This window comes from Coenobita brevimanus, chromosome 104, assembly GCF_032717465.1.
Source record: "Coenobita brevimanus isolate Jiangsu-jjx chromosome 104, ASM3271746v2, whole genome shotgun sequence".
In the NCBI taxonomy this organism is placed as follows: domain Eukaryota; kingdom Metazoa; phylum Arthropoda; class Malacostraca; order Decapoda; family Coenobitidae; genus Coenobita; species Coenobita brevimanus.
In genome coordinates this window covers 48,939,413-48,954,273 of record NC_137057.1, presented here as the reverse complement: position 1 = coordinate 48,954,273, position 14,861 = coordinate 48,939,413, and the positions used below count along the sequence as shown (strand labels likewise).

The window sequence follows — 14,861 nt, the reverse complement described above, 5'->3', positions numbered from 1 at the left end:
ACACTGCATAAATACTGAAACACAATATTCATTCATTCATTCATCAGCCAATCCCATTTTGCCATATACACAGAGTGTAGATCCCTGGGGCTAGGCTACTCAAGCCCAACACTTAAGGCAATGGTGACCAGCCTCACTTGCTCCTGAGTGGCATTATGGGAGCAATACACCCCAAATGGCAAAGGGCAGGGCAACGAGGAGGCGAAATGCTTGTGGCCACCCCTTACAGGATTAAGGCATATGGCAATAAACGAATACATAGATAAACCCCAAACACCCCTCAGATGAAAATCCTTACAGGCCCCATCTGGTTGGAGCTCTATAACTCACTAGACCACCAGGCATATTTGTATATTACACTTCAGTACTCTCATTAAAGCTACGTATAACCTTTTAATACTGACACAGACTGTATAAATAACATAAATGAGAATGCTAACATAAAACATACAGGAACAAACTGGTGAGGAAAGGGTACTATACACTTTTTACTTTAACTTGGCCTAAAACTGCCATCTCTCTATCTTGAATACTACGCTGTAACAACAATTTAACACTTGAATATGATGCCAGTCACAAAGAAGTGTTATGCAAAGGATGTAGAGTTGTAGTGATGTATTTTTCTGCAAATGAAGTATGTGAAATATGCTGCAACAGGACAAAACTCTAGGCCAAATTAAGGCAAGAAGAGCACAGAAAGCCTCACACTCTGACAAGACAATGGGCTGGCACACTAACACAGCTCCATTTTTCTCTCTTTATCTACTCTTGCTCTACGGGGTTCACAAACTGACACACAAACATTCTCCTTTTCTCTTTACAACTGCTCCTCTACTTACAAACTTAACTAGTTCCAAGAACTGGTTCATTCCTTGGAAAGTTCAGAAGGCAAAATTCACTAATACCCAAAGCCAAATATATACAAATCATGGGTGATTATCATCATCATCTCTGATGCCTTGCTCCCTTCTGGGAACCTGGGGACAAGGTGGCCATAACAGAAGTGCCTCCAGGCCACCTTATCCTCAAACACCTCTCTCTCTCTCAAACACCCCTCTTCCTCCTCCCTCTCTTTCACCAAAACATTCCTCCACACTCTTCTTCCACACCACATAAAGTCTGCCTCTACCAAGACTGCCCTTTATCTCATTTTCACAAAGGCACAAACTGAAATACCACTTTGTACCAAGAGCTTTAAGTTAATTTAATACCAATATAAGTACACGACTGTATACATTCATCCACTGTTTGTCACAGGTGTTAAGACCAGAGTGTATATATGAGTGAGATGAGGAGTGAAAGGGAAACCAAGGATGAGATGGAGGGATGGAACGGTGAGATATACGAGAGGGGTGGTGAGCTGAAGGCAGGGCAGCTGAATGACAGAGGACAGGGCAACATTGAGGTGGCCTGCTTGTGGACACCCCTCACGGGGTTAAGATGTCTGGCTATAAACAGACAGACTGATATATAGCTTACATAACAACACACCCATAAATAGCAAAAATAACAAATAATGAATACCCATCTAAAAGTTCTCCCACAGCCATATTTTAACTAAAAGGTGGCCTATGTATTATGCTCCCTTTCACACCACTAGGCAATTTCTCGTATATTGAGGGTAAGGCTCAGTCAGCATTATCAATGTCTTTCCTGCATCATCTACACAGTTCCTACCCCAACTGACATACTCACACCCAAACCGGCATACCAAGCATTCCCCTGCAACACATACAATACCATTAAGTGAATTCTTGGTGAAGCCCTATTAACAAGCCACTCTGTACTCTACATGATTACTTAAAACTCTTTGTAAAGACCCAAAGCATCACCAGAAATTAGAATCAATATGTTTATTGTGAATTTTCAGGTTATTTAAAAACAAATTTTGCTAAATAATCCCTAAATGCATCTAAAATTAGAATGTTTTGTGATGGTTACCTACTCCACAAATAATCAGAGCTGGCAAAGCCAAAACCATGCAAAATGTACTACCATACAGTGTATGTTATTTTGTTGATGTGACTGTAGAAATAATAAAAGCTTACCAAACAGTTCATTATGCTGGGAAGTTTTATTAAATGCTTTTTCAAAAATAAATAAAAAATTCTTCAAGTTTGTATCTCATAAAGTTCTTATAATGATATAAAAAAAAAAAAAAAATCATATCTCAGAAAGTTCTTAAATAAATGCCTCTCCAAACAGTTCATATCTTATTAAGTTCTTCAGAAAATGCTTTTAAAAAACTCGTATCTCAGAAAGTTCTTCAACAAAAATGCTCACATCTCTGAAAGTTCTTGACTCCAAAGTTCATAAGTAGCAGAGCAATTGCAACCACCCTTGTTCTTTACGGGCCACAGACACCGGGACACTGCTCATCATTGCTTTTGTGTGTTTTTATCCGTGTGTGTACTTACCTGCTTTTGTCTCTGGCTGTGTTTATCTGTGTATCTATGTGTGTGTGTATAAATCTGTGTAAGGTATTTATCTGTGTGCATATCTATGTCTGTGTGTTTATCTGGCTGTCTTTTTATTCTCTGCCTGTGTGTTCATCTGTGTGTTAACTGTGTACAGTATTTATTTATCTCTGTGTATTTATCTATGTATTTATCTGGCTGTATTCTTATCTGCTTTTGACTCTACCTGTGTGTTTATCAGCACATCTATCTGAGTATTTCTCTGTGAATTTATCTGCTCTTGTCTCCGCCTATCATCATCATCATCTGGTAGGGGTCCTGGCTACTCAGGCAGCCAGGGGGGCGAGAACCATCAACAGGCAGTTCCCTCATCCTCATCTTCATTAGCTGGGGACACTGGGGGGGCCCTGCTTGTCGTCTGACCCTCTGATGTGGATGGTTGGTGGAGATGCGAGGAAGAGGACTGGCCGCTGGTGTGTGGGTGTGAGGGAGGGGGAGGCTGGCTGTGTGTGTGTGAGGCAGGGTGAGGGTATGGGTGAATAGCCACAGCTGACTGGTTGTGTGAGAGGAATGCCACATTTGCAGGCTTCAGCAGTGGCCCTGGGTGTACCTACAACACCAACAGTAGAGTTATTTACTGATTATTATTATTATTATTATTATTATTATTATTCACTCACTTTACTGTTTTATTATCATACATTCTTAGAGTAGCTGTATTCTTAAGCTGCTCAGACATCCATCTCACTCCCAGTGCTACTCCTACCCTAAGACAAATCTTAATAAACTTTAATAAAATACTTCATATGTCCCTGCTACCCATCACTATCAAAGGCACAGACCTTGTAATTCCTCTTTCTTAGCTATTTACTTGTCATATTACACTTAACCTGTCCTTATATGCTACTTAAATAATATTATCTAACTTTCCCTTGTATGCTGCTTAGATTATTTCAACACTGATACTCTCTACATCATTAACAGGCAAGATACTGAAGAGGACTTCTGTGTAGCTCAAAATGATGGAGAAAATAAATATTGGTAATTCAATCTCTACCTTCTTTATCTCACCCAGCCACTTTGACCAATTGTGCAGAATAAAATCCAAGGAAGAGGTGCTACTAAATTTCTAAATCCACTTACAATATGACTATTTATGTCTTCAGTTATAATAACAGACAAGAAAATACTAAGGTGTTATGTGCAGAAGAAACTAATGTGCAGAATACATCAAGGAAAAGGTGCAAAGTGATCTCCAAAGCCACTTAAAATACACCACTTTATCTCTTCAATACCATCCTAAGTTACGTACCTGTGGCCCTATCCCACACCCACCAGCCACAAGGCCCCCCGGGGGGTGTGGGTGGTGCAGGGGTCCGGGGGGGATGGGTCTGTGCGGCATGGGCATGATGGTGCCGGCAGGGGTGAGGGGGGAGGGGGAGAGGCAGGGGGTGGTGCAGTATGAGTTGCTGAGATCACAAACCTCCAATAACCTCACTAATTCACATGGTTCGGGACCACCACGCACTTCACAACCTGAAACAAGAACACTAACCTCACAAAAAATCCACAATATTAAATTCATTCATTGTTTATTTCTAAAATTTTCATATAAATTACAATGATACGAAGCAGCCTCTAAGGAATACTCATATTGAGGCTGGCCGTGGTGCAGCCAATGTTTTCTATGGACTGAATACTAAACTAAATACCACAACCAACCAATTACTTCCCAACAGTTATTGGAAATTATTGGGGAAAAAAAAGCTAAGATGTGTAAAAAGATTTATAACAATGTGTGTGTCTCAGTTTGGACTTTGACTCTATGTACTTGTGACTGAATGGTTTCTGCCTGAGTGATGATAGTGTGGCTCATTACCAAGCTTGAAGCCACACTTCACACTCATGGCAGTACCTCCCAGGGTTGATGGTGAAATGAGAGTGAGACAAGGGGGATGAAGGACAGCAGAATGACAAAAGGCTAGTACGATGATAAGAAGACAATGAGACATGGAGATGTGACTGGCAAGACAATGAAGAGATGTCAGTGGGGCAATGGTGAAATGAAGCGATGAGGTTCTTGGCCACTGTGTCCATCTCTGTAACTAGAGCATCAGAACCTGTGGCAGAATATTCAGTCACAATCTTGGGAGACACAAGATTAATGCATCATCCAAGTTACTACACTTATCTCTTCTTGGTATTACTCTAGGTACACTCATTGTACATACCAATACAAAAATGATCAATACCTATGTCAAGTGGTGCCAGCAGCCTACACCAGGATTCAAACCCAGGCACCACAGGGCCACAAACTTTGTGGCTAGCACTGTTAACTTCTCAGACTATGCAAGGATAATGTGAGAGAGAGAGAAAAAGCAAGGAAATACCCACCAGCATCAGCACGGGCAGCTAGGTCCAGTGCAGTGGTGAGGTCCCACATCTGGATAGCGCCATTGGAATGTCCCGTGAAGATGTACCGCCGTGGCCGTGACCCCATGCGACTGCTGCCCTCACACTCATGTACACAGAACCCACTAATGGTTGTCGAGTCCACTGCTTTGATTACGCACACTCTGTAAAATGCAAAATAGATTCATACTCATTCACAGTTACATTTACATTCACATTTACACACCAATCTCCATCCTCTAACATTTTTCCTCTAACCTGGCCTAGAACTGCCACTTCTCCATCTTCAATGCTAAGTTATAACAATAGACTAACACTAAAATATGATGCTTGACACACAGAAGTGCTACAGAAAGGATGCAAATGCTCTCTGTCCCACTTGCTCATATCTCAGCCTATCTCTGAGTGAAATGCCCAACATCCATTCTCATTTGTCCTTTCAAGTTTATTATGACCATACATTCATGTGGGCACAAACAGCAACAACAACAGCAACAATTAAAATGGCAATAAAAACAATAGTAATAAAACAACAACACTCCAAGAAGGAAAAAAAATAAAACCAACACCAGCAACATTAGAAAAACAACATAATCAACAAAAACAACAGCAACAATAAAACAACAATACCAGCAACAATTAAAAACAACAAACCAAGATGGGCACAAATATTTACAACACCAGTAACAATAAAAAACAAAAAGAAAAATTAACAATAAAAACGAACACCAACTATAAAACAACAAAAACAACAGCAGCAGTAACACCCAAAGATGCTCTCTCTGAAGATAGGTTCTGTATAGCACAAAAGGTTAGAGAAATTAAAGAAATCACACTCTATCCTGCATCTCCTCGCCATTTGACTTATCTAAGGATGGTACCTCTTGCCGTTGCTGGCCAGTCGCACGAATAGCTGGTCAGTTTCGGGCACCACCTTCTGGATGAACACCTGCTCGTCATCCTGCTCTCCGTAAGGACCTGGCAAAGTATGGGGACCATCGTCATCATCATCATTATCATCAGGTGAACTTTTATCCCTAACTACACACTAACACCAAAAAGTATCGGTGCACTGTGGGTCTGGAACACACGTATAAATAGTAACCTATAAGACCATTCTGAACATACCAGAAAAATTATACCAACAGTCCTATTATATTAACTTGGCCCAAACTTTTATAATATTGCAACTCATTTCAAATAATTCAGTAACACAATATGATGTACTATGACTCAACATCCCTTCTGTAGCACTTCTTTGTTACTAGTATCATGTTCCAGTAATTATATTTTGCTACAACTCAGTATTCAAGATGGAAGGATGGCAATTTTAGGTCAGGTTAGAGTAAAAAGGGTGCAGCAGCTGATACGACAACGATTTACTTTCATGGCTGCCACTGCGTGAGGACAGAGCCGCACTGAATGGTATTCTTTGATCTGTGTGTCAAAATACTTAACATGTACAGTACGGTGCACTGATATTTTCTGGAGCTAGTCATCCTTAGACTGAAAGGAATCTACCATGATATTACAAGATAAAACAAAAACAAACTCATCCCAAGGCTCACCGCAATCATTGGCGATGGCATAATAAATATTCGGATCCACTTCGTCAATGGTGAGTATTTTAAAGGAGGAGAGTGGCGTCGAGCCAGGTTGTGTTGATATCATTCCCCTGAAGCGCGTCACGGACCAGGTGCGAACATGGTTGTATTCACTGCATACTGAGATTAACAGCTTCTCTGATAGAGTGACCTGTGAAAAAGAGAGAGAGAGAGAAAAAAATTAACATTAGAATAGCCCCTTATCATACAGTGCTCTCTTCATGTCAACTTGTCCTAAAGCTGCCAGCTTTCCTCAAATGTGAACATTTTTGTATTCAGTGCACAAGATTAGCAGCTTTTCTGTGAGAGTGACTTGCATGGGGACACAAGAGGTGAGCTGGTTAGCTTCATCATTACAGTAAACGGGTGGTCATCACCCATTTAAATACAAATCCATCTATTCACCAATCCACACATCTCGCACTTAAAATAAGGTTTATATATTCATTTATCTGTCTACCTATCTATCCATCTAACCTTTGTAACAGGGTACCGATGCACAGTAAATGTCTGGAATAACTGTGGACCGTGGCCAACTGTCTCAGGATGTTGCACTATTACACGCACAGTACCAGAGCTTGTTCCATACGCTATCTCGATCCAGTTGCCGCACACATCTGTTTGACAAAAGGAGAGGAACTGTTATGGGCCAATTTAGCTTTGGGGACAGGGTCACTTGTGAGATGCTGGGGTGGTTAAGTCTGATCAGGTTAGGTAAGGTTTGGTTAGGTTAGGGTTAGGTTAGGATACATTAAGTTAGGTGAGGTTAGGTTAATTTGATTAGGTTAAGTTATGTTTGGGCAAAAATCTGGGCCAAATTAGAGTAAAAGGATTGCAGCATCATATTCTGGTGCTAATCTCTTGCTAAAAGACAATATTCAAGATGGAGAGACTGCAATTTTGGGCCAAGTTAGAGTAAAAAGGGCATAGCTCAGCAACACTAATTCATCACTCACTTGTTTTTGGCGTGAGGTAAACCGATATTGCCGTGATGACATCGTTGGAGGGGTCATGGTACAGCTCTGTCACAAGCAGGTCATTGTCCTTCATACGCAGTGGGAACTTCTGCATGTCTGATGGTGGAGAATAATTCATTAACACCTTCAATCAGGTATTTTTTATTTCATTTTTCATTAATTTTGTTTAGCTTTTGGGAAGACTCTAGCTGTGGAGTTAATGAGGTCTATACATCACTGGACTACAGAAACCTCAGCCCTAACTCCCCCCTAAGAGCAGGGTCACACAGACACACCTCAAGGCCCTAGTGTCATGGGATATTCTAGGCTTCTCACCTTATTAAAGTATCTGTTAGGGTCCATGGTAATCACCTATCTACTTACTACCTGCAAGGTCAAATCTACTTACCAATATAGTAAATAGATCCATTAGTACAGCCAAGGAGGAGAAATGATCCAGCAGTGTCAAATGATGCAATGGGTAGGACATCTTGGACCTGCCAGTGTTGCGTCATGGCATGCCAGACCCCGATTTTTCCCACCGACGATAATGCCACCAACTGAGACCCGATGAAGAACAGGTACTCCACACCCACACCGAGGTTGAATGTTCCTGCCGACAAAGAATCAGCTAGTTTAGCGTTGACATTTCAGTTTTGAGGCCGGTGCTGGAGAAGGATGTCTTATTGTGGTGGTACACATATAACCAGGCGGATCCACTGCCCAGTTATACAAACATACCTCATCTCCCTCCCTATCCTCCAAAAAGCAGACAATGGACTGCCAAAGAGGGGAAACTTAAGCCTGCAGTCAACTAGGTCTACATTATAGACAAAGCTGGAACTACAACTGCTACTGCTACTATCAAGGCTGAACACTTCTAAGCATTAAGGGGCCTGCTATATTCTTAATATGATCTTCAGCAACCTTGTATTTGGCAGAGCAGATCGCATTACTGTACTCTCATATGCCAGGTGTTTTGTGAGGTATGCAAACACAATGTACCAGCAAACTTTCAATCAAGGAAAATCATAATGTTTACCAATGAAGTCACAACCTGAGACAAAAATACATTAAGAATGCATGACAATTTCTTGAGCTCAAAAAAATTATGAAAACCATTATTACTCCAAATTAGGCCAAAGGAAATAGCTCTTAAGAATAAGAATTGTGATATTATGGAGCTCAGTACTGCATTCAAATGACACTATGTTTATTTCAGTTAATCAAACACATGAAAATCTTAAATCACATAAGAAGTTTTAATTCAAATGATATGGAAACAGAGGCAAAAAAGCCTGCATTGTACAAGACCATATTTAAAAAATAATATGAACAAATACAATTTCAGAAATTATCAGCTTTACTTTACTATTCATATAACTGTAAGTTCAATGTAAAATTTGTAAGATTATGAAAAAAAATTATATAAGCTGGCAGGTCTGCTGCACGGCAAACTCAACCACTTAACTAACCTATATCATTCCTTGTGCCATCCTCTGTGATGGCCCAGAGCCTGATGTGTGAGGCATAGGATATGGCCAACATCTTATGGCCTGCCTCGCCCCCCTGGCTGGCCGGGGACAGCTTGGCGTTGAGGGCCACCCGTTCAATTAGCTGCTCAATGTACGGTGAGGTGAAGGCCAACTGCCATCCCGTGCTGTCCTTGTTCCTGTGAATGGATGGTTATGATGGATGGTCTGACACAGTGGATGAGGCTGATGGCTGGCTGGATGGTAGGTTTGTGCATACAAGATGTCCCATGAGAGTTGTTTTAAAATTTCAGGAGGTTACTCTAGGGGCAATTGTGTGTAAAAGCAGTTATATCAACATGGGTTCAAATCTCAGCTGTTATGGCGCTAGAATTATTGATGATTTATGGGCTAAAATAGTTTCTCCCATTATACACCCATAATATCATCAGTAACTGTTAATGTGTTATGGCTAAAAATTGGGCCCATATTGAGGTTGTAACTTTTCTACTCAAAATTAACCCAACAATAGCCTCCTGAAGCCTGAAAAATTTCACAAGATACACCTGCATATCAAAATACAAATGTAGTAAAGAAAACGATGATTTATAACCAAAGTGCAAGAATCCATCCACATGCGCTCATCAGGGTTATAAAAATCACCACTAAGGAATTCATCATTATACAAGACAAACTTCCTCACTCTACTCACCATCGATTGACTGCACTGTGAGGTTAGCATGAAATAAATACAAAGAATATAGCACACTGAGAATACAACATACATAGGCCTACAAATAGTGAATAGTGGAGATAATGCTGACCCTTAACAATGAACAATGACGTGGTTTGAATTTACTCACTGACTGAAGGGGTTAACTGTTAAAGTGTTATGGGTCGTAGGTATAAGTGGCTCTGGAAATTTCTTAACATCCTTTCTTCAGCTATTTAATATGCACTTAACATTTCAATAACCTCTTGTATATAACTGATGCAAAGTAGGTCAATATCAAAATTATCGTACATAACATACAAGAAAATGTTACCCTCCTAAATTATTTACTCTGTGCACCATCTTTCATGTTCCTCATGCACATTACTGATAAATCCTATAATATGTCAATATTAAATTATATACAAAAGAATCCTAAGGTATAACATGCAAAGTAAATCACTAAAGAATGTCATGAAGCCTTGTGTGCCACCCAAGAATGCAAGCTTATGTTTTTAAAGAAAGTTACAAGGATGAAATTTTGACCAGCGGAGATTAGATAAAGTCTTCATTAATCTGTTTCCATGATAAACAAATCAATCAGAAGACAATAAGAGTAAAATAACATTAAGTCGCTAGAGTCAATGAGCTTACACTACAAAACAAGTACACACACCTGTAACAAGTGACAAAGTGAGCATAGGCCACGAGTATCCAGTTGTGGTGTGCCTTGACCATACGTACTCTTAGAGGATCCACCCATACCGACCCTGTAATATCATCAAAATCAATACCAATATCATAATCATCAAACTCTTTCTTATCATCACCATCACCCTCATTACCAATCAGCATCAATGACATCACCATCCCCCTCCTTCTCCCCCTCCACATCATCCTCATCATCTTCAATCTGAGCCATCACCAGCATTATTATCATCATCATCATCATCATCATCATCATCCTTCTCCTCTTCCACATCATCATCATTTTCAATCAGAACCATCATCAGTATCATTGTCATCATCCTTCTCAGCCTCCACATCACCATCATCATCATCAATCAGTAATCACCAGCATCATTATCACATCATCCTCGTTCTCCTCCTCCACATCATTATCATCTCACCTGGAGGCCCCACGTTATTCAGCACATTGATCTCCGTCTTGAAGAACTTATTAAGGTCAGCTGATGAGTTGCGTGAGTGCCTGGGGTCGGGGCGTGGGTCAAGTGCTGGTGTTCTGGGATGAGGTCGGGGAGCCCTTAGGTCACTGCTGCTTCGAGAATGCCCTGGGTATGCCGCCCCATGGAGACCTGATGAACCAACACACAAATCAAAGTCCTTGCTATAATTTTTCAGTTTAGGTAGCCAGATGGGATGCAATACTGCCTACCCCTGATGTATTCCTGGCCACCCCACTCAGGTGTCCCTCAAAATTTCCATCCCTCTAAAGAGTTCTTAGGCTACCCCACAATTAGCCTTGGCCACCCTATTTTTGCAAACTAGCTACACCCACTACAATCCACTACTATAAGCTGCCATAATAAATTTCCACTGCTAACTAAATCACAACACAGGCATAAGTCACTTAGCCACAGCATGTCCTTGACGCAAGTTAGCTTCTATTCTTTCTATATTATGCTGCAAGTCCACAATTAATTACAGAAAGAATGCCTACTGTACTTCCACTAAATACATATGTACATTTTGTAAGGCAGTATTCCATGCCTTCACTTTTTTTTTTTTTTTTTTTTATAACCTAATGGCCAGTTTCCATGACAGTCTCCTGCTGCATTTCGAACATGTCCCACAACCCTGCATGAAATCATGTGGTAGCAATAAGAGTACACTAAAAGAATGTCACCCAGATAAAAAAGAGTTAATCAACCACCCGTGGACCAACCTTGAGCCAGCATCTGTGGTGGTGGGGGGGTGTTGTGTCGCAGGTCGAGCGAGGAGTTGCGCGAGTGGCCGGGTCGAGGTGGGGGCAGGGGGACACCACCACCACCAGCACCCCCACCACTTGCACCAACCCCACTGGCACCACTGGCCGAGCTGTTGTTGTTGTTGGTATTGTTGTTGTTATTATTGTTGTTATTGTTGATGCTGCTACTGCTGGAGGTTGTCGGAGCCTCTTGTATCGGAATACCTGCAAGACAGTGTGGCAATATCAGATAACGTTATACAGGGATTAGATATGATTAGGTGTGATTACATTATTGTAGGTCAAATTAGGTTTGGCTAAGTTGGGTCATGTCAGTTTAGGTTAAAGGTTAAGGTGGACGCAATGCCATGAGGCACTCAGCAGTGGTGCGCATCTCTGTAACTTAGGCCTTTGAGCCTGTGAGATACAAGGTTATCACATCATCCAAGCTGCCCAAATAACCTTCCATAGGGGTTACCTTCAGTACTCATTTCACCTACTAGTCCATCATGGGTGGACTGACACTTGCATTACAGTGAGGATATAGTTGTTGTTACGCTTTGTGTTGGTACTGATGTGGAAAAGAGTGAATGCAGACATACTGCCACTGAACTATTTCAACTCTTTTATATACAGTATATATAGTATATACCATACCTCCAACACACAGACCAGGCAAGATATAGTGGCAGTGGACCACATGCTTGTCAGCTATGAAGGCTCCCTTGCACCTCACCCTTGCCAGTTTATTCTTGTATCTGATACATTAATGTATTCTTGTAAGCTAATTTTAAAACCCACTTAGCTACGTTATTAATAGCATACGAGGTGTATTATGCAGAATACAGCACTAAGGAAGAAGTGCTAGGGAGTCTCCTTAACTACCAGAATATGGCAGTAAATGACTCACTGGGTGGAGGCAGGTAACCACAGAAGAGGACATCCCCACAGGAGGAGTGGTGAAGGTCCTGGCATAGCATTAGTCGCTTCACTAGGGGAGCCAAACCATAGAACTCTGCCTCGTGTCTGAAACAGAAAGACAATTAAGTAATCAGCTCTCTCTCTCTCTCTGTCATGTATTGATTTCTCCTTTATGTGTCCAGCACCAGGCATTGACGTGTCAGTTCATTCCCTGAGACACAATAAACTCCTGCATGCCACACACCTTCACACTGGGGACCTCAATATGGCAGGGTTATAGAGTGATTCATGTACAGAATGGGAAGTCCTCACTATACTGTACAATGCCCTGTGTAATGCTCTTTTTTGCCCTTAAGACCATAGTAATATACTAAAATACTGTCTATCTATATTCCAGTGTTACCTGTAAAGCTAATTTGACAGTTTCCCCTATTAACAGTATAGTACTGTACTAGATACACTGAATTTTTAAAGATATTTTCAAACACATCATAGTATGAGGATTGACTATACTGAGAATACTGGTGCCAAACTGCAGTACCGTATGGTGACTCCTTCTGTAAATATAATATTTTGAAATATTATTCTGACTTCTGCCAAACAGTCTTATTCAGGTTAGAAAAGTTCTTTGGTTGTTAATGCTGTGGTAGTCCCAGGCTCATCTGGACATGACCTAGTGGACTGGAGGCTAAAGCTGCCCCTCTCCTGAAGTTCACCATCCTCTTTTCAGGAGATACAGGGGAAGGTGCAGGACATTTGTATAACTGGGCAGTAAAGTCACCTGGTTATGTCACTGCCACGATAAGGAAACATTCCTCTCCAGCACTGAGTACAGTGCTAAGAAAAGATGCCTCCATGTGGTGGCACTGATGTATTGGTGTGGCTCCACTGCCTAGTTATACAAACATCCCTTAAACTTCCTCCAATTCCTTGGAAAGAAGTGAAGTGAACAGCATCACAGTAATGTACATGGGTAACTTCAGTCAGCAGTCTACTGGGTTCATGTTTGGATGAAGCTGGGACCAAAACTAAAAGAACAACCTCCCACCTGAGAGCATTAATATCGACAGTGGCCATGTTGAGGTCTCGGGTGCGCAGGTAGCTAAGGATGGTGGTGAAGAGGGCAGGGTCTCGGTCAATGAAGATGGCGCCGGACTCATCTCTCAGTGTGGAGATGCGGCCGGACAGCAGGGATGTGAAGAATGTGTCAGGGATCCAAGTTAGGGTGTGACGGGATGTGCTGAACCTGTAAAAGAAATGATAATACTGTACAGTATATAAACACTAATAACCCTCTGAATCAGGTAATGTTCTCATTGTGTCATTTCTATATCTGATTAGAGAGCAATGACTGTAGCTGAAGTACAGGCCCACAATACTTACTCCCTGGACAAAAAAAAATTATACATTATACCTCTTTATTTCTTTACCTATCAAGCACTTCCTGTTGTTGAATGCAAACAAAAAGAAAGGAGAGGTAAGTAAGTTAAATTACACTATTTCCTGTGACCCTATAATCATCTGGATATGAACCTGGTGGACTGCAGGCTGAAAATGCCCTTCTTTTGCTGTCCATCCTCCATCTTTTGATGGGCAGGGAGGGAGCTGAGGGACATTTACACAACTGTCTGTAACTGCCTGCAGTTTGGTGGCTTTATGTCCAGATGAGTCTGGGGTTGCAACTACTACTACTACTACTACTACTACTATGATCATATATCAGTATCACTATATAAAGGCTACAGGCATCCCTCACCAACACTATTTTGTTTTTATTGCTAATAGAACATATTATTCAGCTTAAAAGTGTCCATAGTAATCAAAGGGCTAATGGAGGTTAAGCTTAGCTCCTCCTCTTCAAAGAGTCTCTCCTATGCTACATAAAATCATGTGGAGACAGCAAAAATAAATGAAAAAGACAATCATATTGAAAAAAAAAAAAAAAAAAAATGGTGCACACTGAGAGAGGAATTTGTGTTCCCTGTACTGCTGATGTGGATATGGTTGAAGATGCTGAGAGAAAAACTGTGGATGATTTGGCTGTGTAGAGGGGATGAAGACTGAGAGACTGACTAGAACAGTGTACCGGGTATATGAGTGAGGTGGAGGGGGATAAGACAATTGGGAGAACCAAGAATCAGATGGAGGGATGGAGCGAAGAGATATATGAGAGAGGCATGTGAACTGGAGGGAGGGCAGCAAAATAGCAGAGGACAGGGTGATGTGGAGGCAGTTTGTATATGGCTACTCTTTACAGGAATATGGCATCTAATGATACATAAATAGATGGACTGATAGATGGATAGATATGGTAGGTGGAAAGATAGATAGATCATCATCATAATTTTCCAAGCCAGTTATTTTAAGTCAAGGATGCTTTTTATATCACAACTGTATCCATAAAAAGTTAATACTAACTGAACATACTATACATTGAGGG

At 41.1% G+C, this 14,861-nt stretch overlaps 1 protein-coding gene across 1 annotated transcript in view; it reads right to left on the bottom strand.

The window, feature by feature from the left end:
• Positions 1-2,769: 2,769 nt before the first annotated feature.
• Positions 2,770-14,861, bottom strand: part of LOC145415924 (SH3KBP1-binding protein 1) — a 12,802-nt gene continuing 710 nt past the window's right edge. The window contains exons 2-17 of the mRNA XM_080285033.1: positions 13,470-13,667; positions 12,411-12,526; positions 11,480-11,725; positions 10,704-10,889; positions 10,250-10,343; positions 9,574-9,588; positions 8,865-9,061; positions 7,799-8,002; positions 7,390-7,506; positions 6,911-7,050; positions 6,398-6,584; positions 5,711-5,807; positions 4,812-4,993; positions 3,730-3,953; positions 2,965-3,027; positions 2,770-2,835 (exon numbers count right to left, since the gene is read on the bottom strand). Of these exons, the coding sequence (XP_080141159.1) occupies positions 2,770-2,835; positions 2,965-3,027; positions 3,730-3,953; positions 4,812-4,993; positions 5,711-5,807; positions 6,398-6,584; positions 6,911-7,050; positions 7,390-7,506; positions 7,799-8,002; positions 8,865-9,061; positions 9,574-9,588; positions 10,250-10,343; positions 10,704-10,889; positions 11,480-11,725; positions 12,411-12,526; positions 13,470-13,667 (2,332 nt within the window). The remainder of the gene's footprint in view (positions 2,836-2,964; positions 3,028-3,729; positions 3,954-4,811; positions 4,994-5,710; positions 5,808-6,397; positions 6,585-6,910; positions 7,051-7,389; positions 7,507-7,798; positions 8,003-8,864; positions 9,062-9,573; positions 9,589-10,249; positions 10,344-10,703; positions 10,890-11,479; positions 11,726-12,410; positions 12,527-13,469; positions 13,668-14,861) is intronic.